This window comes from Lagenorhynchus albirostris, chromosome 6 (assembly GCF_949774975.1).
Source record: "Lagenorhynchus albirostris chromosome 6, mLagAlb1.1, whole genome shotgun sequence".
Taxonomy (NCBI): Eukaryota; Metazoa; Chordata; class Mammalia; order Artiodactyla; family Delphinidae; genus Lagenorhynchus; species Lagenorhynchus albirostris.
In genome coordinates this window covers 71,092,442-71,116,794 of record NC_083100.1, presented here as the reverse complement: position 1 = coordinate 71,116,794, position 24,353 = coordinate 71,092,442, and the positions used below count along the sequence as shown (strand labels likewise).

Genomic DNA, 24,353 nt, shown 5'->3' with positions numbered 1-24,353 from the left:
ATCTTGAAGTCAAGGTTACCAGGTTAAACCTGAGACCCAAGTTGGGAACTTGCATAGATGAGCAGAGAGTGCAGAGATGTTAAGTAAAGAAGAGACAGGCTAGAGGCACTCCATGGATAAGACACACGCATGATGTCTGTCTCAATTTTAACAGCCTCTTAGGTTCCTAAGTCTTCCAGGATTGGACAGTCCACATCAGGTGACAAGCCCCAGCCCCACACATCTTGCTCCTACCTCTTTTTCTCTGACCTAATTCCCTAGCCCACCAGACTTTTCTAGGTCATCTCTTGGTAGAAGCATCCATTTTTCTGTAATGCAGATATGGGTCCTTAGACTACGACCCAACTTCAAACCTGGTAAGTCAAGTTCTGTTTAGTGAAGGGCATAGGTTAAGATGGGCCTTGGATTCAGATATACTTTCTTGAAGGCAACTGGCTGATTTGTTCATGAGATTTATATTTTTATTAATTAATACAACAAAATGTATTTATGATTCAATTGAGGTATGGCTCTAAATGATGGGAACACAAAAATCAATAATAAAAGGTGCCTACCTTAAAAGCCTCATAGTCTAACTGGAGAGTCCAAAATGTTTGTGTGAGCTGTGTGTGTGAGCTGTGTGTGTGAGTGTGTGTGTGTGAGTGTGTGTGTGTGTGTGTGTGTGTGTGTGTGTGTAGCTTTATCTCATAGGTGATGAGGAACCATGGAAGGATTTTAAACAGAAGAGTGATGCATTCTGATTTGTGATTTTGAAAGATAACGAAGGGTAGAATATTGGTGAATTGGAGGCGGGGAGATTGGCTAGGAGGCTATTACAGAAGTCTAGGCAAACGTGGGTGAAATGTAATGACAGTAAACATGGAAGGGGAGAGGATCAACAACAGATCCTTAGGAATCTGAATGGACCAGGCCTGGCAGTGATGGGAGATGGCGGATGGCTGTAGAGATGAAGGAGGCTAAATAAGGCTGAGGTCTCCTGCTCAGGCACTCGGTTGAAGTAATTTGATATAGTAGAGCTATCTGTGTGGGTGAGCTTTGTACTGTTTAAGCAAAAGGTCAGTGTTAATATTAAAATTTGACGTATCTATCAACCTGCTATGGGGGTCTCAAAAATGTAGGATGTTGTCAAGGAGAGAAGAGATCAGATTATGGTTCAGAATAGTTAAGTATAAAACTAGATGCCGGTGGCATGAAGGACAGTCCAGGGCCTTCTTGTGGGAGGGCCAGCTGAAAATAGCTCTCTGGGCTGGACTGGCTGAACTGGCCGGCAAGGTGTGGGTGACATTCCTGTGAGCAGTGTGGATCCCCAGATGACCTTGGCCTATAGTTAGTTCTCACAATCAGCTGCGGCTGGTTTCCAAAGTAGCAGCAACAGCAGCTGACAGGTTTTCTTCTCTGTCAAGAAAAAGTGCTCATAAGCAATACATTTCCCAAGTAGCTATTCTTTCTGGTTTGACTAAGGGCTTCTATGGTGGAAAATATGCCCATGGTTTCCGTAAACCCATTTTAAAAAATTCATCACTTTTTTCTTGAGTCAAAATACCTTGAACCTCTTGGGTAACTTAGGAGCATTCAGTGTAAGTTCTACTCCTGGAAAATAGGTCGAAGAAATGCCTGCTTGTATGTTTTAGTTCAGTACCGAATCTCCCCCCAACTCTCCCTACCGCCTCCCCACATGTTTCAATAAAAGTAAATTAGAATATAAGGATTCAAAGGCAGGGAAGGAATCCAACCTTAACAGAGTAGAAATCAATGTCCCCTTTTGGGATCTGAAGTTGGAATACAAGAATCTAACTTTGAGACGCTCAGATGAAAAATTCTGGCAATCACTTAAAGTTCACGTCAAAACATCTGGTGGGAAGTTTGATTTAGTGTATGGTAACTGGGGATAATATTGTGAGACTGCAATAATGTTTTTTGTTTGCAAATTGAGCTTTAGCTCTGTACTTCATCTAGGAAACGCTAGAGGGAGTACGTCAGATAGAGGAAAAAGGCTACCATGAGAATGAAAGGAATGAAGAGAGATGGCTGGGGAGGAAGACGTTTCTCCATTTCACCGAGGCTCAGAATTTTACTTAGGTAGACGCTAATCTTTATACTATCACCAAGTGACTTGAAACCCTGTACCCCAAAACTTTAACTGTGATCTACTGAGCCTGTTCCAAATCCAAAACAGTAAATAACAGCCATTGCTCTCTGACCAGAATCTATATTCTGTCCATTTTAGGAATCTTGAAAGCCAATATGACATAGCTCTATCTGAGGCTTTAACTTTAGAGGACATGTTATTTGGATGAATAACCTTTCACAGATATTGGATTTTTTTTTTAGAGCACCGATACTTCCAAGTGCTCAAAGTGAATAGTAATGACACCAGGCATTTTCAGACACTTGTAGGAATAAAACGTGCTCTTTGTAGACATCCTAGATTGAAGGATTTCCCCTTCATTTTCTCCATAGTTCTCATGAACTAGCTCTACATTTAAACACTATTTTACAATCCAGAAACATTGAAGTTAACTGGTCCAACGTAAAGCGGGTGTCAATGAGAACTGTTATTTTTCTTGTTTAAATTTCCAGTTCCTTAGTTCCTTTGTGCCTCTTGCAAATGCTAAAAGAGGTAGTGAGGGCTAGAGTCAAATCACCTATTTTTTAAAAAATGTTAACAATTAATCACTCTAATCAGAAACAAATATCTTAAAAAGCTTCTTAAGAGACTAATTAACTGAATGTCCAAGTATTTTAATAAGTGATGAACTAATAATTCTGTGAAATATTATCCTTAAACCATAGCAGATTTTTGAAGCACAACTGTTAAAAACGTGTGAATTCCAATATAAGAAACATCACAATAAAGCATGCTAAGTTAATAAGGATCTGCCCTTTTACAAACCATGGGGTCAGCCTCACCTGGACTTTAAGATGAAGAGAAGAGAAGAGAAATAACATTATGAACTTTCTAAGGCAGCGTCTGCTCGAAACGATCAGTTACACTGACAAGGAAAACTTAGCTCCGAAATTTGGGTTTGCTTTTGTTAGTCATGCATTATCCTACTTACCTCTCAGGGCAGACCTTTAATCTCAGAAAGTGCTGAGATGCATTACTGCACCCGTTATCAAAAGTCTTTGGCAGAAATACCACTTATCCTTGTTGTGGTAATGAACAGATTTATAACATTCTGGTGTCACTATTCCTGAAAAAGCACATTCATTTGAATGTTTCTTCCACAAACATAGTGAACTAGTTCATGAAGGCACATGGGTGTAGAACAGTATGGAGAGATATTGCTGGTGAATGACAGAACGTCTGGTTGATTTACACGAAAACCCAAGTGCTTGTATGAGAATAGGTTAGGTTTAGATTGACGAGCAAATGTGTAACCAGACTTCTGGCTGACAAATGGCAGAGCTATGCCAGTGTGTTAGCTTCTCTGGAGAGAGACCAAAAGTAAGACGGGAGGATCAAGTTCATTCTATAAAGGACATTCAAACCTCATGGACGGCAGGGTGGTGGGGTATTAAGCACATATAGATTTTAATACCCCAAAATAGTGCTGGGCAAATTTAGAGTTGAGCTGGCATTCAAGCCGATGACCAAACTCCTATCAAATTTCCCTGTATTGACTCAGAGACATAGAGAACAGACTTGTGGTTGCCAAGGGGGAGGGGGATTGGGGAGGGTTGGATTGGGAGTTTGGGGTTAGCAGATGCAAACTATTACATATAGAATAGATAAACAACAAGGTCCTACTGCATAGCACAGGGAACTACATTCAACATTCTGTAATAAACCATAATAGAAAAGGATATGAAAAAGAATATATGTATATACATATATATATATATATATAAGGCTGAATCACTTTGCTGTACACCAGAGATAGCACAACATTGTAAATCAACTATACTTCAATAAAAAATAAATTAAAAAAAATTTTTTCCCTGTATTGTGTGTGTTTATATTTATATTCCCTCAGAAGGATCCTGGTGTTTTCAAGATGAGTCTAATTTATTGGCAACCTTGGTTTAAAGTCGCTAGCCTCTAAAAATGGCTGGTTTGGGTAAACTAGAAAATGAAAATAAAAACTGATGAGTTTAGTATCAAAAGTGGTGACAAGCACTATATGGTCTAGACTGGATTTGATTTATTCCTGCTGGGCACAAAGGAGGACAAGAGACATCCATACAGCTTTTGTGAAGAAGGATGAAGTGTTTAGACCACATTCTTCCTCTGTGGCTGAGCTGACTGTTCAGGGCTTTGGGTCTGCCTTCAAGGACAGGGGTAGGATAGTAATGACAGATACTGTTCATTGAGTCCCCGTGGTGGTTCAAACCCCCTGTTCAGTGCTTGAGGTGCATTATCTCACTTAATTCTTCCCACCACACTGTGGGGCTGGGTTTAGATCTTGCTTTGTAGATGAGCCTGACGTTCAGAGAGATGACTTGCCCGAGGTCACACACTAGTCAGTGACAGAGTTAAGATTTAAACTCCAGTCTGACTCCAAAGCACTTGCCATGGTGCTACAGTGCTTCTTGAACGTCTGATGAACAGTACTGGTGGTCGTTTGGCAGATTGCAAGCCCTGTGGTATTTGAGTAGTGTAGAAGCCAGAGCAGCAGAGAGCCAGGAGACTTGGATTTGAATCCTGACTCTACCATTTACTGGCTGTGTGATCTCTGAAAAATTTCTAACCTCTTCCAACTGTCTCCTCATCTATGTGTGTCTTGTGTGTGGTGGAGTATTAGTACTGTTCATTTCTAACCTCTGTGATCCCATGAGCCTTCAAGGGGCTTTTCCTTTCCTGTAATTGAGGTGCAAGTTTGTTCTTTTGCTCTTTAGGTGAACTCAGCAGGAGGAAACACTTCTATTTGAAATTCAAGGACTGAGTTAATTTCTGCCCTAGAGATATTATTCCTTCTCTGCAAAATTCATTTGCTCTGTGGACTGCCCCAACACAGGCTAGCTTCCATTTCCCGGGTGGACAACTCCATTGTATGCTGAGCCTGGCTCTCTGTTCCCAAAGGAGCCACAGAGAGGCCCATAGGACGTGCTAGAAATACAAAATGGTATTTTATAATGCTATTTCAAAAGAAAGCCACTAAAGGTGGCTCTCATCTGAAGGCAATAAATATTACTTCCAGTGGCTCCGAGAACCGAATATTCATGTAGTTGCCTGTTTTGGGTGCTTTGGTTCCATTTCTGTAAATGAATGAGGTTTTATTTATTGCATTCCCTCCTTGTGCATAACTCACTATGATAATGCCGATGAACTTTCTCTGAAAACTGCTGTCTACACTTAAAGTGTCCCCCATTCCACCCCACCCCCACCCCCCGGCTTTTTAGGCTTGCACCCATTTTCATCCTGAGGGAAACATATACATTGGCTCCCCTGCCATGAGTGGTCACCACCCGCTGCACACTGCTTGGCATTCTTTAGGATCAAGTGACATGGGCCCAGCTGTATGTGGGGAGCAATGTTGGAAAATTCCTTTGATGTTGCGCCTTGTGACACTCAATGACTGAATCCAAGCTTTTGCTATTTGACCAAATGCCAATGTGCTAGTTCCTGAATATCTATGATCTTACAGATAGTTGGATGGAAAAGTAAGAACAAACCACCAGAAAAAAATATTTCAAAACTATTTTGCAGGGCTAATTAAGGGAAAGCTTTGATTAATTGGAAAGCTAGTTGAGCCGAGTGTTCTAGTTAATTAGGAGCTAAGGTATAATACTTAAAAAAAAATCATTTACTATGTAAAGAGTGTCATCTATGTATAAGGTATTACGAATGCAAAGAGGGGCAAAAGTTCATACAGTGCTTTTATCCAAAGCATCTTCTGGTTTTCTTCTACCCATTATTGTTGGAAATTTTGTCCTATTTCCTTCCAGTCCTTTTTAATGCTTATGTTTTCTTGGTACAAATGATTCTGTATGTGATCATTTAAGTATCATCTAAGCATGTAATGATGTACTTAAACATTTCCTTAATTACTTAAAATCTAGGTTGCTTCCACTTATTTCCCATGATAAAAAGAAAATGCCATGAAGAAAAGCTTTACACACAAAGATTTCCCCTTATTTATTTATTTATTTATTGTATTTCCAATGACAAATTCTCATATGTAGAATTATTGGATCAAAGAAGACAATTTTATCTGCTTAGTGTTATCGGTATGCATTGCAACTACTTTCCAAAGGAGTTATACCAATCTACGCTTGCTCTACCATTGTTTGACCATAAGTCAGTCTCTCCTTACTATCTCCATAACTTAACACCCATTATTTATTTAGTTCATACAATAACCTTGTAAATTCAACAGTCTACAGATGAATAGATGCTGGGAAAGATTAAGTGACTTGCCCAAGTCGGTACAATATTAACAGAGCTGGAATTTGATCTTGCCTATTTTGAGTCCAGACCTGTGGTGTGCTTCATTCTACCACAGCTGCCCCTTAAATAACCAGATGGGTCTGGGCTAATGAGGCCTCCAAGAGCAGCTTGGAGGGGCCCCGTGGTTGGTATGTACAATGATGGAATTGATTAGCGGGATTGTCCAAATGGCTTTGTTCCCTTAAAAAAACAAACATTACCTAGAAGGGAGTGAAGTTTTGATTAATTTCCACGTGCTGTTTCACCCTCCCACATGCGCATTAAAGCAATTAAACAAGAATGTTTTTCAATAGTGCCCAAGTGTTGGAGTATTTTAACTAAACTCAGAGATACATGAGTAACACCAGTGGAAGCTGTTCATGCATATCTGAGGCAGAATGTGGCCTTTTGACGTGAGCCTATTAAACACAAGGAAATTCATAGTTAAAATTCCACTCTTAGCTCTCCAGCCAAGACAGGAATGGCCCTGGCCACAAAACATGAAGGACAAGGTGGCCACAAGGCCCAGTAATCTGTTGGCATTATAGAGCAGGGCAGGCAAACCACAGTAGGTCAAGGTCTCAGCTTCATTCTTCAAAAAGCCAATTGGATGAAAATATGTGCTTCATTCTTCAAGGTGAGAAGTCTGGTTTTGCTGGAGCATGGTGTGTGGAGAAAATGAAGGACACCTCCGGTAGGAGGGAGTTTGGAGGCCCCAGGTATCCATTTAGAAGGTCATCTTGGAAAATAATTTGGGCCACGTGGCCTTCTTATTCTCTGTAGGAGTGAAGAGAAGGAAAATCCAGTTTGGAGGGTACAGTCGTGTAACATGGCAGCATCTCGGGGCAGTGTTTGTGCTTCCACTCAGCGGGAGGTTCTTGGGGTTTAGAAGGTCCCCTGTGAGCTGAGCAAGAGGCTGAATAGTAGAGTGTAGCAAAACTCAGGAATGAGCTCACCTCACTTAGATGACAAAATCCCATTAATCTCTACTCAGACCACCACTGAATGGACTTAAAAAACAAAACTACGACAAATCACCAGCATCTAAGGAACAAAGCTACAGCTCTGAATGTGGGGACCAGAAAGAATGTCTTGTTAACATCACCTGACTTCTTTGGGATAACTGTAAAGAAGAACGGCTTCTTCAAGCATTCAGATAATCTCCTCTAGAGGCTTCTACAGGGAGATGAAACTGCTTTGGTGCATCCTTCAGTGCCGGGAAGCCGATTTAAATTCACCCTGCCTTTAAGGAGAAAAGCTGGAAGCAGCAGGATGCATTTGTAGGAATGCAGAGAAATGAACAGCTCTCTGGGTCCCTTGTTCTATAACCACATTTTAATTTTAATCACTGAGGCATCCTGTAAAAACAGTAACAAAAAACAGCTGGGAAGTGGCATTGATTTCAAAATCACATAATGACATCTCCACTCCATCAATGTATCTTCATAGCCTTTTCCCTGAAAGGCCAGGCAATAAATGTACATATGGTCCAGAGCTCTGCCTGGAGCTGGGTTCCTGTTTTGCTGGCGGCACTGGAGACGAGGCATGCTGAGTTGAGCGCCAGGGGCATTTTCCCGTAGTCTAGTCGAAACGGCTATTTTCTCTGACGCGACTAGTATGTTTTCTGTCACCTCCAAACATTGCAACTGTGATAGCATTATTTCTAAGGCTCGTAGCCTCTGTGACAGTCAGGAATGCAGGAAGATGGACTGCTCCCGCCCGGGCCTGGCCAGGAGGTGGAAGTGGGGAGGAGCTACCCTCATTCTACCCCCTGTTGTTTTTGGAAGGCTTTCCTCCGGGTTTTTACTACTGGGTGGTCCCTTGGGCCTCCCACTACATTCCAAATATTTCCAAACTCTCTGAGAGGTGGCAGTTCTACCCCAGGAGCGGACTCCCCTGCCTCGGGCGGGAGGCTGGGTGGCGCTGGCTGTCCCTCGGGCACAGCATTCCTTTGTGCTTTCCCCCTTCACTGGCTTTGAAGTCAGTTTGAACAAGATAGAACTGTGAACCTGAGGTTCTAAGATTCCAGATACGGTGGAGTTTTATTTTGCAGCCCCTTATGCTTGAATGTTCAGTGGTCTCCAACGTTTTGCATGACTCACCAGAATCAGTAAAAGATGACTCCCAATACTGTTATTTGTTTATAGATACACATGTACTATTGAACTAATACATTATTAATTAAAAACAAAGAGAATGCTTTTTAAGGTGAGACAATATTAAGTGCATTGTTTTCTGGATGGCAAAAAAAGCCCTTTTTGCTTTCATTAGCTATTCACATTGTATGCTCATTTTATATGTATATGCTTCACTCGAAAAGCGGGCATTACCACTTTGTGATTTGATTCAAAAGTCTGATTCTAAGCACAGTTTATTTTGGTACCTGATTAGTGACTACTGTGTCTAAAAGCAATGCTACAAAGATATGCAAGAAGCACATTGTTGTCTGTAATGACTCCATCTTGACATGTTTTTGGCCACATCCACTAACTAGGCAAAGATTCTGATGAAAGTTTATTAATAAATTTCCATCTTTTTTTGGCGTCAATCAGTTGCTCTTATAATCTAATGAAAAAGTGCTTCCAATTGGCCAAACCCAGAGAAAGTCAGAGAAAGGAAGCCTCATTGAAGCACCATTTTTGCAGATAGCAGATAGCTAGAGATATGCTCAAAGCTCTCTGAAATTATACATTTGAAAGGTTTTTAAATAATTTCTTTAACTCCTACTTCCAAGTTTTTAAAATGTGTATTTATCGGAATTTTTAACAGAGAAAACATTGTTTTCAGAAACGATTTACACAATGGTGGAAACAATTCTAAATATCCATTTCCAGAGTGTTCTCTCCATAGCATGAATTTCTTTTTCAGAACAGTCACTTTCTCACTCCCTGCTTACAACGATGTCAGCATTTCCTGGGCTAGACCGATTTCTCATCTTTATTTACGAAGAGCTCACCACTAAGTTGCATATTCTAATAGCTTCTTGTCACTGTTGGAAATTTCAGAAAATGTTTTTCACATGGTAAGATGGCAGAGGGTTCATCTCACCTGATGAACCGTTCTGGTCTGGGTCTGCTGGGTAGGATTACATTTTAGGAACAACCCAGACAAATTGCTAGAAACACGTGGATGAGTCTAAGCTCCGGCAAGTAACCGCTGATGCACACAAATGGGGTAATTGAAGAAGGTTTAATAAAGACGGTATATTATATCATATCATAATAAAAGCAAAGGGAAACCAGCCACGATAGAGCAGCAACAGCAGGGAGCCCTTTCTTCCTTCCCCTAAGCCTGGAGTCCGGGGAGGGAGCAGTAACACAAGCCAGGGGGAGAACTGTGGCTCTAGGACAGGGAGCATGGTCTGCACCTGTGATTTTGGTAGAAGGCCCTAACAAAGTACCATGATTGGGCAGCTTAAACAACGGAAATTTATTTTCTCACAATTCTAGAGGCTAGAAGTCCAAGATCAAGGTGTTGGCAGTGTTGGCTTCTTCTGAGGTGTCTCTTCTTGGTTTATAGATGGCTGTCTTCTCCCTGTGTCTTCACATGGTCTTCCCTTTGTGCATGTATCTGTGTCCAAATCTCTTCTTATAGAGACATCAGTCATGTTTGATTAGGGCCCATCCTAATGACCTCATTTTAACTTAATTACCTCTCTAAAGGTCCTATTTCTAAATACAGTTACATGCTGAGGTCCTGGGGATCAGGCCTTCACATATGGATTTAGGGGAGACACGATTCAACCCGTGATGGGGACACTGCCAATCTGCGGGCCACAGGGAGGAAGCCTGGGCAATAAACCTTGATTAATCATCCCTCCAGCCCCCTGGTTGCAGGTACCTCACACTGGCCAACTCCAGATGGAAGCCAGAGGCAAGGGAGCCAGCTTGATGCCATCCTGAAGGTCAGTCTCCTGAGACACAGGAGTTAAAAAGAGTAATCTGGAGGAGCAAAGAGAGAACACCCAGCTCGCAGCGCTGAACTTAGAAAACAGAGATTTCGTTGACCTATAGTGTTATAAATAATCTAACATAGAAAGAAGGAAAGAAGCCAGATAAACCAGGGTGTTTGGCCTTGTGGATTGCAAAAGAGATGCTAGTTTCACAGAAATGCTGTTACGAGGCTTGGGTTTGTGGAAACAGTTTGAAAATCTTACACAGCACTAGTCCTTGCAAAAATTAGAAAAAGACATCCCTGTGGGCAAATTGGAGAAAGGAGGCTTCAGCTGGACTGAGCGGTCCTTTTATGAGCTCACCATTCACCTTCCTCAGCGAAGCACCCCCTGCAGGACCCTGGGGAGCTGCCCTTATCACGGACTCAGGTTCAGAGTCGACAAGCCAACGGCCCTTCGTTCCAGCCCCTCATCATGAAGAAATGGAAGGATAGATTTTGATGTCGTCTCTGGTTTCCCTCTAGTTCACATGGGAAGAATCACTAAGCTACAGAAGAATTTATCACTGCCTCTTTTATTAAATCAATCAACCCCCCTTTGCTGGCATTTTCTGGCTGACTTGAATCTAAATAACAACTTGGTGGATCTTCCACCTAAAGGGAGCCATTAATGTCATTTAGATAATCGTTCCTTGTTAGCACTCTGGTAACCCCATTTTAAGAGTTTGGGATTACTGACAAACATGAGATTTGCATATAAGCATCGGATTTTATTTATCCATCAGCCAGAATGCGGCTTACGGCGAGAAAGCTGTGCTCTACGCAACTCCGGGGGCGCCATTCGCATAGTCATTGTAGATTTGTATGGTCATTTTGATCATTTTCTGGTAGGTGCAGTACGGAGTTCTAGGAATAGTGTATCTCCTGTGTCCCCAGTTGTTAGAAAGCTGCTGGTTGGGTAAGTGACCAACTTAGGTTAGGTAGCTGTGTGTGAGGAACTCTGCTGGGCACTGGAGTGGTCTGGGGAAAGGGAAGGACCCAGTAAGACTAAGACATGGTCCCAACTTCTCCATACAGCGAAGAGGAGGACACCTGGGTACCCCCTCAGCCTCAGCTTCAGAATAATGCCCGGAGGAACAACCTCCACCTGCCCTACCCTCTCGGTGATCGCTGAGTGCTATCGGTGATTGAGAAGTGAAAGGTGTGGAAGGAGAACATTCCACACCCCACTCAGGTGGTGGCAACATGAGGCTGCTGTTGGGCTGGAAGGGCTGAGACTGGGAGAGACCCATGAGAGCCACTGCTGGGCCAGGAGTGGAGAAGCATCCCTGAGGCTGAGGGGTGGGAGCCAGTGGGAAGTAGGGTGGAGGGTGAGGGGGGCTGGCCCAGGAGCAACCCGGTCTGATCCACAGCTGCTTTGGGTGTCCATGGACACTGCGGAAACAACATGCACAGCACCAGAGCACCGTGACGAGGAATGGCATCCTTGCTTAGTCAAGCCCCATTCCTTCTTTTCAAAAGAAAGGAGGGGAGCTCTTTTGCAGCGTTTACCTGGGAGGCCAGCACAAGTCTACGTGGGACTGTACACTGGTTACACCTTGACCCTGCCCCTTCCCCTTCCTGTGAGGGCTAGACCCCTCCGCTGTGGCTCCTCATCCTCCCTGCTATCTTTGTCAATACTCACCTCTCATCCACTGGACACTTACTACTAGTTTTTGTTTTTGTTTTTGTTTTGTTTTGTTTTAAATCTCAAGTAGGGGTATTCTTTGCACGAAAGACAGGTATTTCATTTAACCTTAGGGTCTGTGATGACCACTTTGAAAACATTTTGGCATTATCCTGTAAAGCTGAAGCTAGGCATATCCCATGATCCAGCAACTCCGCTCCTGGGCATACACCCTGCAGAAATACAGGCACAGATGCACTGAGCATTTTCATCATAGCGTGTCCAGAATAGTCAAGAACTCCCACGTCTATCAAAAATAAAACAGACACACTTTGGTATATTTATACAATGAAATACTATGCAATGATAAAAATAAATTACAGCTAAGCAAAAATGCACGATTAAATCTTCAAGATATAATATTGAGCAAAAGCTGCCAGACACAACGAAATATTGAAAGCACGATTCCACTTATAGAAAGTTCAAATATGGACAAAACTAAACTCTAGGTTTTAGAGAAGCATATTTAGGTGATACAATCATAAAGAAAAGCAAGGAGGTGAATAACATAAAGTCTGTGGAGTGTTACCTACTGAGCTGAAGGAGGGGTTGATGACTGTCAAGAGGCACAGCTGTCGGGGCATCTAGGGAGGGGGCCATGTTCTATTTCTCAACTCGGGTGGAGGTACAGGTACTCATTTTGCTACAAGACTTTGAGCTGTACATCTATGGTTTATGCACTTTTCTAAGCTTATTTCACAACTGAAAAAAAGTTCAAAAGAAAGCAGTTATTTATTGCCTAATTATTCTCAAGGAGTTTAAGTACTGAGTTGACTCTTAAAGGATAAATAGGAGTTATCCAGGTGGAGGAGACCATCCTAGGAGCGACACAAGAAGGGGCAAAGGTGCAGAGTACAGAGGTCGGCGAGGAGCGGCGAGGTGGGAGGCCGCAGCCGCCGCTGCCGCAGGCAAGGTGCCGCGGGCAGCCGGGACTCCCGGCTTGGCTGTAACCCGGTCCGGGGCCAGGTGGGACCGCGAGGGCCCATGGCCGAGCCGGCTCCGTTACCTCTGACTTCTGAGGATGTGGCCGTTTATTTCTCCGAGCAAGAATGGCGGGATCTAGAGCCATGGCAGAAGGAGCTTTACAAGCAAGTAATGAGAACCAATTATGAGATTCTTGTTTCTCTAGATGATGGACTTCCCAAACCAGAACTAATATCCTGGCTTGAACAGGGGAGAGAACGCTTCAGGATCTGGGGAGAATCACAGAAATCAGGAAACATAGTTTGCACCTCTGCTGATTTGCATTTGGATCCAGTTATTGAGGGACAACTGTTTGTGGGAAGCCAGCAAGCTGTGAAACCAGGAGAAGCCCACTGCCATTTCCAAGTAGATCCTCTTCAGAGCCAGCGTTCCTCTGAACCCTTATTAAAAGTGAAGGGAAAAAGTGAAGATGTTTCCTTCAGGCCTGACCAAGTCGTCGCCCTCCTGAATCCACAAAGACATGATACTCGGGCTCTAGTTCCAGTAGTCCACAGCTCCAGGGAACCCACCCAAAGAGACACAATCGTAAGTCCCAGGACTCTCGGTCCCCCCGGCTTCCAGGAAACCTCTGGGGAGGGCCTCCAGCACCCTTGCCCCGTCTGTGGGGACGGCTTTTGGAAGAACCTCTCAGAGCAGCACCAGGGGAGCCAGAAGGACCCACCACACAGGGCCTGGAATCAGTTCCGCAAACAAACCGACGCACAACAGCCGCTGAGCATCCCTCGGGGCCAGAGGCACTTCCGCTGTCCAGAATGTGGGCGGGGCTTCCGCCGGAAGTCGTGTTTGCTTAGACCCCTGGCAGTCCACCCCGAGGAGAGCCAGCTGCTGGGCAGCGAGTGTACGCCCACCACCTGCTCTCGGGACAGAGGCCTTCCCAGTGCCCCGGCTGCGACGGGAGAGGCCCGGCTCCAGGAGAGAGGGTGCCGGGGCCGCCTCCGAGCAGGCTGAGCTCCCGCGCTTGGGAGAGAAGCCGGGCCTGAGCCCGGCTGGCGAGGAACGCCCGGAGGCTCTCGAGCCCGGCCCCGGCGCGGAGAGGCCGGCCTCCTGCGGCCTGTGCGGCCGGCGCTCCTCTCCGCAGTGCGGGCTTCCAGACCACACCCACGTGCACAGCGCAGAGCGGCCCTTCCGGTGCGCCGAGTGCGGCTGGGCCTCCCGCCAGCACGGGCGGCTGCGGCTCCACCAGCGGCTGCACTCAGACGAGCAGCCTTGGTTTCCGGCTGAGGAGGCACGGCGGCGAGAGGCCGCTCTCCTGCGGCGAGTGCGGCCGCGGCTTCGGCCACCCGTGCAAGCTGCGCGAGCACCTGCGGGTGCACAGCGGAGAGCGGCCCTTCGGCTGCCCTGAGTGCGGCAAGAGCTTCCACTTGAAGGGCATCCTGAAGGCGCAGGAGCGCACGCACAGCCGCGAGCGGCCCTTCCAGTGCGCGGAGTGCGGCAAGGGCTTCACACGGCCGTCCAAACTGGCCGAGCACTTCCGCGTGCACAGCGGCGAGCGGCCCTTCGGCTGCCCCGACTGCGGCCGCTGCTTCCGTCTCAAGGGGCAGCTGCGGAGCCACCAGCGCCTGCACACGGGGGAGAGGCCGTTCCCGTGCCCCGACTGCGGCAAGAGCTACTGCGTGAAGGCCGACATGAAGGCGCACCGGCTGCTGCACGGCGGCCGGATGCCCTTCTCCTGCGAGTGTGGCAAAGGCTTCGCCAAGGAGTCCAAGCTCGTGGAGCACATCAGGACGCACACAGGCGAGAAGCCCTTTCAGTGTTCCCAGTGCGACAAGAGCTTCCGCTTGAAGGCGCAGCTGCTCAGCCACCAGGGCCTGCACACCGGTGAGAGGCCTTTCCGCTACCCCGAGTGCGATAAAAACTTCCGGGAAAGGGGCCACATGCTTCGGCACCAGCGCATCCACAGGCCCGGCAGGCCATTCGCTTGTGCAGACTGCGGCAAGGCCTTCATTTATAAGTCGAAATTCGCCGAACACATCAGAGTGCACACGAAGTCCTGTCGTGCCCCCAGTGAGCCTGACGTTAAGCAAAGGCTCAGCCAACTGTTTGCGATGATTTAGGCCGACTGGAGTTGAGGCCGAGTAGGGCGCCCTGCGGTGATCGAGGCCGACTGGATTCGAGGCCGAGTTCGGCGCCCAAAGCGGTCAGCAGAGTCGGTATTGCCAGGGAGTCCACAGCCAGCGCAGCCAAACCCAAAATCTGGTAAGACAGATGGAAGGAACAGGGGCCCTTTTTTGAGCAAGAATGTGATACAGGTTAGGCATGTGAGAAACCACAAAGATTCTCATTTAAAACATCACCAGCTGTGTTTTCTATCCATTGATAGAAAACAGTGGATAGAAACAATAGATAGGTTTGTTCTTCCCACCATATTAACGGGTGATTTTCCCCAAAGTGCTAATAAGCTAACTCTGAAATCCCAGCTTGAATTTAGACAGCAGGAAATCCCTCCAGTACTGTTCTCAAAGCTAAAAGGATGGGGTGACTGTTAAATGTCAACTCTTCTTTTTTTCATAGTATGATGATAAGCAGGGGGTTTAACCCAGCGACTTTTGTTGCAGGCCTGATATGATAGGATTTGGTTTTGACTTATTTGAAGCTAATAGCAACAAAATGAGTTCTCCGACTCATGGTTTGTCTATGTGAATGCTGAAGTTTCACAGCAGGTTTCATAGTGATTATGCATGGTTACCCTTAAGGAAAAGCTGATAATTCAAGCAAAATTTGATTAATCTGGGTTGAAAAAAATAAAACCGAAGGTGCTAAGTTGAAAAAAAAAAAGGTGCAGAGTACAGAACGCTTCTGAGATTTTTTTTGTTCTGGTTTTTTCTTTTTTGTGGTACGCGGGCCTCTCACTGTTGTGGCCTCTCCCGTTGCGGAGCACAGGCTCCGGACGCGCAGGCTCAGAGGCCACGGCTCACGGGCCCAGCCGCTCCGCGGCATGTGGGATCTTCCCGGACCAGGGCAGGAACCCGTGTCCCCTGCATCAGCAGGCGGACTCTCAACCACTGCGACACCAGGGAAGCCCCGCTTCTGAGATTTTAAAGTTCAAGATGGGGTGTGGCTGGAGGTGAGGTCCCAAAGCCAGTGGAAATGAGGTCCTTGGGGAGCCAGGCATTTTAGACTTGGGCTGTGGAAGAACTTCAAGCTGGGGAATGAAATTTCAAGAAGAGGAGGCCTGTCAACAGTGACAAATGCAGCCAACAGTTCATTCAGATGAGGATTGAGAGTTCTCTGACTTGGGAATCGGAGGTCCCTGTCCAGCCGGGATGGGAATGGTGCAGTGGAGAGCTGGCAGCAGAGCCCAGATTGCGGTAGGATGAGGTGGGACTGGAGGCAGGGAAGTGGAGACATCAGTCTGGCCGCTGCTGCAGGGAGGCCCAGTTGGAGGAAAAGAGACATGAGACGGTTTAGATCGGTAAATTCACTCTTTCTCCATGACCACAAAAGGCTGTAGCTCTTTCTATTCTCAAAAACTCAAAGGCATTTATTGCAGAGACTTCAGAATTAACTCATGGGTAACGAGATGGTTCAACTTGGTAAGAAAGTAACCCCGTGTTTTGTGATGCTGGACTAGATTCGCTTGCGAGGCGCTGGAAAAACATCTGGGGAAATCAGGGGGCTGCTGCATTGGAGTTTCTGCAAAATGTTGGATTTGGGGCCTCAGAGATGGCAAGTCAGTGCAGGCACCTTAGAAACATCTCTGTTTCTTTAATTTAATACACACCAAATTTGGTGGCTGAGAGCTTGTGAGAGACCAGCGTGTTTACCAGGCCCTTGGGGGACAGCTTTGTGAGGGTGATGTCAATCAACGGAATTCCTTTTATCTTCTTTATCTCTTCCACTCAAACTGTCTAATATTCGTTTTCCTACCTAGGTTCCTTTCTAAGTTGCTCTTTTCTTCTTCCTTTCTTTCTCTTCTTTCTGCCATCCTTCCATGTCTCTTTTTATGTCTCCTTTTTGAGTTTTCCACTTCCACACCATTCCTGTTCTTCAACTTTCTGTTTCAAAACTTTGACCGCATTCCATCTGACAGTGGGAGGAAAGCAGACTTCTTGGGGCATATTTACGGCATCACAAAAGGCCCCCTTCCTCTGGAGAGCACTCACCCTCTTATGGCAGAATGACCCCTGTCCCCTGACAAAAGGTTTCATCTCCCTCTGGGCAGGGTAGGAGGAGAATTAACCTCCTCGCCATCCCAGACTCCCACGCAGACTGAGGTGTGAGAGCCTAAGCAGGAGAGTAAGTCTGAGGCATCTGTCCTGCTGAGGGGGTGTCAGAGATGGGAGGCTGGTCACAGACAGGGGATCTGATCGAATGAGTACAAGGATCAAAGATGTCGGGAGCCAGGTTCCTTGGTGTCAGCAAAGAGAATTACAAATAAGGGAAAATGAATGCTGTCGTGTTGGAAAGGACTTGGAGGTATGGATGCAGATGTATGTTTTTCAATATGTATAGATCATGGAGAAAATACAGATGTAAGTGTGTGTGTTGCACGCCTATACCCACACACACACTCCTTATCCCTATTTACTGACGGGGCTGGAGAACAGTGACATGTCAGTAGCAATGAGTATATCTAGTGCCCAAACCTTACCTTCTAAACACCGTTCTCTGCTAAAAGGAACCAGGACTCTTTGGAGAAATGGCTGAATCTAGGACTGGAACAGGGAAAGTACAAGGCAAGCTTGGCACATCTGGCGGGGCCAGCAAGCAGGGAGGTTCTTGAAGAATAATGGGGATATGCCTTTAAAAACACAGAAGGTGGCTTGCAGGAGTTCCCACAGGCCAAGTTAGGGACAATTTGAGCATCAAAACAAATACCGATTACGGATTCGCATCCATTGAACAGAAAGGACACCCTGAGTCCATACTCATAGAAATAAGTAAATGAATAAATTCGAGTTTGAGGAAGTTGAGCACGTTTTCATGGTTCCAAAACATCTCCCCACAAACTACTTAATCTCTGCAAAGTGGGAAAGAGTAACTTTACAGGGGAGACGCCTGGCAGACACCACCTTAATTAAGTGATCAAAGGGAATATCATTGATAATGAGACAAATTGAAATCACGCACCTCCCGACGGGACGCAGCGAGGAGAACACAGCTCTTCTTTGGTGATATTCCTGCAAAAGGTGCAGAACCACACGGAAGCATCAAACAAACCAGTCTGAGGACACTCTGCAAAATAACTGGCCTGGAATCTTCAATTGTGTTCAAATCACAAAAGTCAACTAAAGACCGAGGAGATGTTTTAGACTGAAGGAGACCAAAGGAACACGACGACTAAAGGCAATGCATGATTTTTGAACTGGATCTTTTTACTCCAAAGGTGTTACTGGAATAATCAGTGATGTTTCAGCGTGCCTTTCCTTATTTTGATGGTTGTATTGTGGTCATATGGGAGAATGTCCTTGTTTGCAGAGGGTCATGGAGCTTTGGGTTGATAATTTGCTCTCAAATATATCAGGATAAAAGTTTTTTTATTTTTTGTACCGTACTTGCAATTTTTGTGTTTCAAAACTTTTTAAAAAATTAAGAAATAAATTCAAAGGCACAACCACTTCGGGGGAAAAGAGAAAGATGTTATAAAGTAAACACAAGCTTCCCATTGAGAAAACATGAGAAATTTTGTGTTCATGGTGGGCCACACAGAGCTGTGCTTCGACATCCCTGGAGTTCCCCACGCTTTCTCCTCAGCTTTCAAGGGTCCTTTGATGAAAAAATAGAGAAGCATTATTAATTTTGAGAGTCTCTGGAAAGCTGCAGTATTAGGTAATGGGAAGTGCCATGATCCTGCTTCCCAGCTCACAGGTCTTGCCACAGAGGAGCAAGTGTCTGACCAAACGAGCCAGCCCAGACAGTTGCCCCCAAGCTGCTGCTTCCAGTGGAATGGAAGAAATAGGACAGGGCCTTAGGCATCACTGGGAGTGCTCAGTAAGCCGCAGGATGACTTGGGCCTGGCACCTCTTTTTCCTTTGAGGATCTGAATGTGGAAGTGGAAGGAGCACCTAGAATGTTTGTGCCGTTGCAAAACAGACTTTTGTCCTTCAGAAGTAGAGCAATAGGCTTGGTGAGAGGGATGACGTATACCGCCCAAGAACATTTGAGAAGAGGCGTAACTGAAAACGTCTGTTACGAGTCTACAGCATTCCAGAGTAACTTTCATAGAGTGGTGATTTGGGATGCTGTCCTTGACTTTCATTCAGAGGCCCTACCTGAAACCACCTTGGGAAAGTGTGATTGTATTGGCAGAGAAAGGTGGCGGAAGACACTGTCCAGTGCTGCCTGCAGGAGTTCCTATCGAAATCTAGTAAATACTATCTTTTCCCAGAGGATCTGGTAGTCTTTGCTCCCTTTGAAAATAAAAGCTATAGATGTATGTACCTTTCTCCCTTTTCACCCTGGCTGCCAGGAAACTCAAAATCATTGAGGTTCAAGTATAGGGATGATGGAGGCCTTCTGGCTTGCAGAGCTACATTCTGTGCTCTCTTTATCTCTTTTCACTGTTAACTTCTCAAGCCCTGATTTTTACATTTATTTTACTGTGTTTCTGGTAAGTTGCTTCAAACCTTTGTAAAAATAAAGGTTTGTAAAACAGAGACAGACGAATCGCTAGGAGAGTGAAAGCTGAGGGAAATAATATACGTATTATTCCTGCACATGTCAAAGCAATGTGTAACAAAGTGGATATGATGAGATTGCTGGCTAGACTTCTGTGAAGAAAGTAATAAACATGAGTTCTCAAGACTATAGTGGAGGTTGCGGGGGAGGCAGTCAGAAAACTACACAGGTGTTTGCAAATCCACAATCTGATGTGTGCAGATCATCTGACCAAGGTAGGTTAAAGAAGATGACATTATTAAGAAAACGTATCCTACACCCTGATTATTTACAACAAAACAAAACAAAACAAGATGACACTTTCTTGTTACACATCCCAATATTTTCAGAGCAGGAGTGACGAAAGAAGTCAACTCTTTGGACATCTGCTCCAAGTCTCTGGCAAGGGCAGAGCTACCAAAGACTTCATTTGTCTGCCCGACAATTTCATCTGTCAGGAGGCAGAGGAACTAGTGAGGAAATGGCTGCTTTGGAGTAAATTCTGATCAGTAAGAAAGGAACTAACTGGTTGGTAATGTGAAAATGACAAGAACCTCAGGAGAGTGTTTATGCCGTCTGGGCCCCTCACAGCACTCCCAAAGCTCTTTATTTAGATCACACTTTTGTTACTTCTCCTTGAACTATTGTCATTTATACACCGTCTCCTCACAAGAATGTTCCTTGAGGACTGGGACCACATCATGTCCTCTTTGTGTCTTCTGATGTCTGGTGCAGTATCTTTTAAATGGAAAAAAAAATTAATTGAATGTGCTGAACTGGAATATAATGAACATAGCAACTTGCATAATTTTAGGATGATCTGACAACATTCTTTTAAAACTTTTTTTTTCCTGATTATAAAATGTCTTCATTGTAGACAAATAGAAAAATTTGGAAAAGTATAACTGAGAAAATACAAACGTTCCATAACCCTTTCACCCACAGCTAAGCACTTTGAAGTACCTCCTCCTATTTTTTTTTAAGATGTTGGGGGTAGGAGTTTATTAATTAATTAATTAATTATTGCTGTGTTGCGTCTTCGTTTCTGTGCAAGGGCTTTCTCTAGTTGTGGCAAGCAGGGGCCACTCTTCATCGCGGTGCGCAGGCCTCTCACTATCGCGGCCTTTGTTGTTGTGGAGCACAGGCTCCAGACGCACAGGCTCAGTAGTTGTGGCTCACGGGCCTAGCTGCTCTGCAGCATGTGGGATCCTCCCAGACCAGGGCTCGAACCCGTATCCCCTGCATTAGCAGGCAGATTCTCAACCACTGCGCCACCAGGGAAGTCCCATCTTTTACACTTAAATACTGCTTCATAATTACAAGCATACTGTATCTACAGTTCTGTGCCTGAGAGTTTTGTTCACCTTATAGCTTGAGTATTTTTCATGCTGTGAAAATGTCTTCATTTAAAAATGGCTACGTAATATTCCATTGCATGTCTATTATAATTCATCATTGTGACAAAAAAAAAAGAAAGAAAGAAAGGAATAGGGATTTTAATTAGCTACAAGCTTTAAGAACTGCGAAGTCAATAAGGAGACCATTTCACCTGCAGCAGACAGATGGGGCTGAGCCGGGGAGACAGGTGAAGGCCCAGGCTATTCCTGCGGTTCTGGGTTTTATCTTGAGTCACCTGTGGTGCATCTGGAGGGTGACCTGATGGTGAGCCAGAGCTGATGAGTAACAGTTAAAGCTACAAGGAATGTTCAACCCAGAGAAGATTTGTGGAGCCAGGAGTTTTCCACATTTGAGAAATGACTGACTTCTCATTTTTTAAAAAGTTTTTTGAATAAATGGCTGTACATTAAAATAGAATTTTTGGGTATACAGCTCTATGAATTTTAGCTCATATATAGATTTGTGTAACTACCACCATCAGGATATAGAACAGTTTCATCATTCTCCCCAAACTCCCCTGTGCTATCCCCTTTATGGTCACATCCTCCTGTCCCCTTTAACTCCTGGCAATCACTGATGTGTCATCTGTCACTATGCTTTTGTCTTTTCAGGAATGGGAATGACGGACTTATTCTGTGGCATCTCAGTTGGCAGAACTAAGGCTGACAAGTAGAAATGACAAAGATGCAAATTTGACTCCATAAGCAAGTTTGAGAGCAGTTCCAAAAAAGATACAGGATGCCAAGAGAGGTGAGAAGTGCCCAGTCACTGGAGGTATTCAAGGAGAGGAAGTGGTTTCTGGGATACCAGAGGGTAGGAGATACCTGTAGTCTCGTTTATGATCCATGTTTTGTGTCAATGAGCAGTGGAATATTCTAGATCAGATCTCAGTCAGACACACACACACACAAAAGGAATAATAGCATTAAAGTTTGTATTTAATCCAAAGCCACCTGTTTTCAATTCTGAGCAGCCCAGAGACCTGCCAGCACTTTCTTGTGCCTGCAGTCATGAAGTCTGGCAAGGCTTTTGACTGACTTCCCTGTCCCCAAGCCCTTCCTTGAGCCTTAAAAGTCACATATAAGTTACTCCCCGTCTGAGCAACAATGCTCTCAGGAGGGAGCTACAGCATCGGGCAACGTTCGAGTACCCTGTTATCCCCAGAGGTGTGTGCCTGGGGATCCTCGATTTCCACCAGGAGCACCCCCTGCGAGGCCCGGGTCGCCTGCCTTCAAGCTCACAGCTGCAGGTGAAGAGCCACAAAATCCTCCCTCTAGTGGCTCAAGTGAGAACATTCCCGGGCCCTGAAAAGACCCAGAGCGTCAAGACAGGACGTCCAAAGACAGGAGACACTCCTCCGGAGCCATTCCACAGGGCTGAAATTCCATCGCCTGGCCAAGGTCATCCACAGGAAGGATGGGCGCACGGCACCGCCTCCCCAGCCGTACCAAGGACGCTGCGCTGGGCCCCGGGAGCGTTGCCCCGCAGCCCTGCTCCCCAGCGCCACCTGCCGGGGCTGCCTGCGGCCACCCCCCCCCCGCTCCCCGCCACTACCAAGGGGTGCTTATTTCATCACATTGCTATTGCAGGGGAAGAAGCTGCCCGGTTTTTCTTTAACCCTGGGCTGAATTTTCCTAACTACTTGCCATCTTCTGAAGATTTTCAGGCAAGGGCGGGGGGGCTGGGGGTGGTGGAGGAAGGTGGTGGTGACAGGTCTGTGACCTTTCTCCCAAGGCAGCTGCATCTTTTCTTCCGGCTACTCTGGTGGAATGAGATGATCGTTGTCAGATCTGAACATTTTTGAGCCCCTCCTCAGGCTGGGAGGCACTACCTTTCTCTTAGTGAATTTTTAACCAGCATCTGTGAAATTTGAGAGGAGGTGGAATTCATGCTCCAGCGGATGTACCTCCCGCCACTGCTCTTGAAGGGCATGGGTGGTGGGGAGAAAACGGGGCTCCTGTCCACCCACTGCTCTCCCTCATCCCAGCCCATACAGAGAGAGAAATATGCACGCCCGGTTGTCGCTGCCAGCCAGCTTCCTCCCTCTTTTCCAGGCAAGAATTCTTCCCCGATCCTTGGACCCAGGCCATCTCAGACAAAGAGGGAGTCCTGGCCCCTGACGATGACCCGAGGAACCACAACATTTTAGCAAGGTGGGGTTGATCCCCAAAGGTGCTACAGGTCCTCTTTCTATGTGTGAGCGACAGCTCCTTTTTATCCATCAGTGTTCTGGCTTGCTTAGCCCTGTTGCACAGACAGAAAAGGTGCTCTGAAAAAGTGTTTTATCAGTTTCTGTGTGAACGACAGCCCCCGGATGTCCCAGGACTCCAATGACATAAGCTGTCTTAAAATAAGAGAACAAAAATCAGGTTAACAAAACCTAAGGTGCCCAGCAGTATTTCTGTCCTGCCTCTGGTCAGTGGTCCTATGAAGGAGCATGGGGACAGTGTGAGGCTGGGACAGAACATGAGGCCACATAGCTTACATTCTTGGCAGCCTGTGTGTGTCTCAGTGAGGCTACACTCTGCTCCTGCCCCGACATCTTTCTCTCTGATGCACTGGTTATCATTAGAGCACCGGGTTCCCTTTTCTCATAGAGCCAGTGAGTACTGGGGCTTTCTCGGCTCTGGCAAGGTAAATGCTCTAAACCCCATGTATCTAATTCACAGATCCCATCGTCCACACTGCGGCGGAGGCATACAGAAATGGAGGCTATGGATGTCCTTCTCGCCCACTCCTTTCATCAGGACAGAGCCACTGGGCAGCAGAAAAAGAAACCTTCACAACTACACTGAAACATTTCATTTACCTTGGGTAAGAGTCAATTTCTTGTACTAAGAGCCTCCCATAAAGCATGTCAGTGTGGGAAAGAGAGCTGTCGTCTCTGCCCCCTGAATGCTGCACCAGAGCCTCCTACTGGGAACAGCCAAACAAGGTCACTAAAGGAGGCCCGAGGCATCAAGGCAGGGATAAGATCACCTTGGAATCCTTACCCGTGAGCTTGTTTACCAGAGATGGGGACACTGGTTTTCTGTCCTCCTTGCTGGGCAATGACAGTGCCACAGTCCAAAGGTAGCAGTAAGGAAGGAGGAAGGAGAGGGGCCTGGCTCTTTGGTGTTTAAGAACAGACTAAAGGTGGACTTTGCTGAGAGGAAGCATGGTGAGCTAATGCTTGTCCCTGTACATGAACTGAAATAACCAAAAACAACAGGGTGGGAAGGTTTTTTCCAGTTCTTTTAAAGGAAATATATTTCGAGTACATATTGAATCTGAAAATAATTTTCAACTCAGTTTCAAACCAATCCACTGAGCTGAAAGAAGAGATCAGAAATGAAATGAAATTCTGATATACATTGAATCTAATCTAAAAAAAATTGACAGGGAAAA

The 24,353-nt window shown here is 45.6% G+C and overlaps 2 protein-coding genes across 5 annotated transcripts in view; one reads left to right on the top strand and one right to left on the bottom strand.

Moving 5' to 3' along the window:
• ITGB6 (integrin subunit beta 6) overlaps positions 1-3,316 on the bottom strand; it is a 143,665-nt gene extending 140,349 nt beyond the window's left edge. For all 4 annotated transcript variants that reach the window (XM_060152799.1, XM_060152798.1, XM_060152800.1 and 1 more), the window contains exon 1: positions 3,060-3,316. The gene's annotated coding sequence lies outside the window, so the exon portion shown is untranslated. The remainder of the gene's footprint in view (positions 1-3,059) is intronic.
• Positions 3,317-12,908: 9,592 nt separating this feature from the next.
• On the top strand, positions 12,909-15,051 carry LOC132521544 (zinc finger protein 786-like). The gene is made up of 2 exons (XM_060151184.1): positions 12,909-13,891; positions 14,050-15,051. The coding sequence occupies exons 1-2, from the start codon at positions 12,972-12,974 to the stop codon at positions 15,023-15,025; spliced, it is 1,896 nt and encodes a 631-aa protein (XP_060007167.1). The 5' UTR covers positions 12,909-12,971; the 3' UTR covers positions 15,026-15,051.
• Positions 15,052-24,353: the final 9,302 nt, after the last annotated feature.

What these genes read in the sequence shown, in the direction of transcription:
- LOC132521544 (XM_060151184.1), top strand. Translation starts at nt 12,972, where the DNA reads ATGGCCGAGCCGGCTCCGTTACCTCTGACTTCTGAGGATGTGGCCGTT. An exon ending in GCCCGGCTCCAGGAGAGAGG is followed by an intron (nt 13,892 to 14,049) that starts GTGCCGGGGCCG and finishes TCCTCTCCGCAG; the next exon opens with TGCGGGCTTCCAGACCACAC.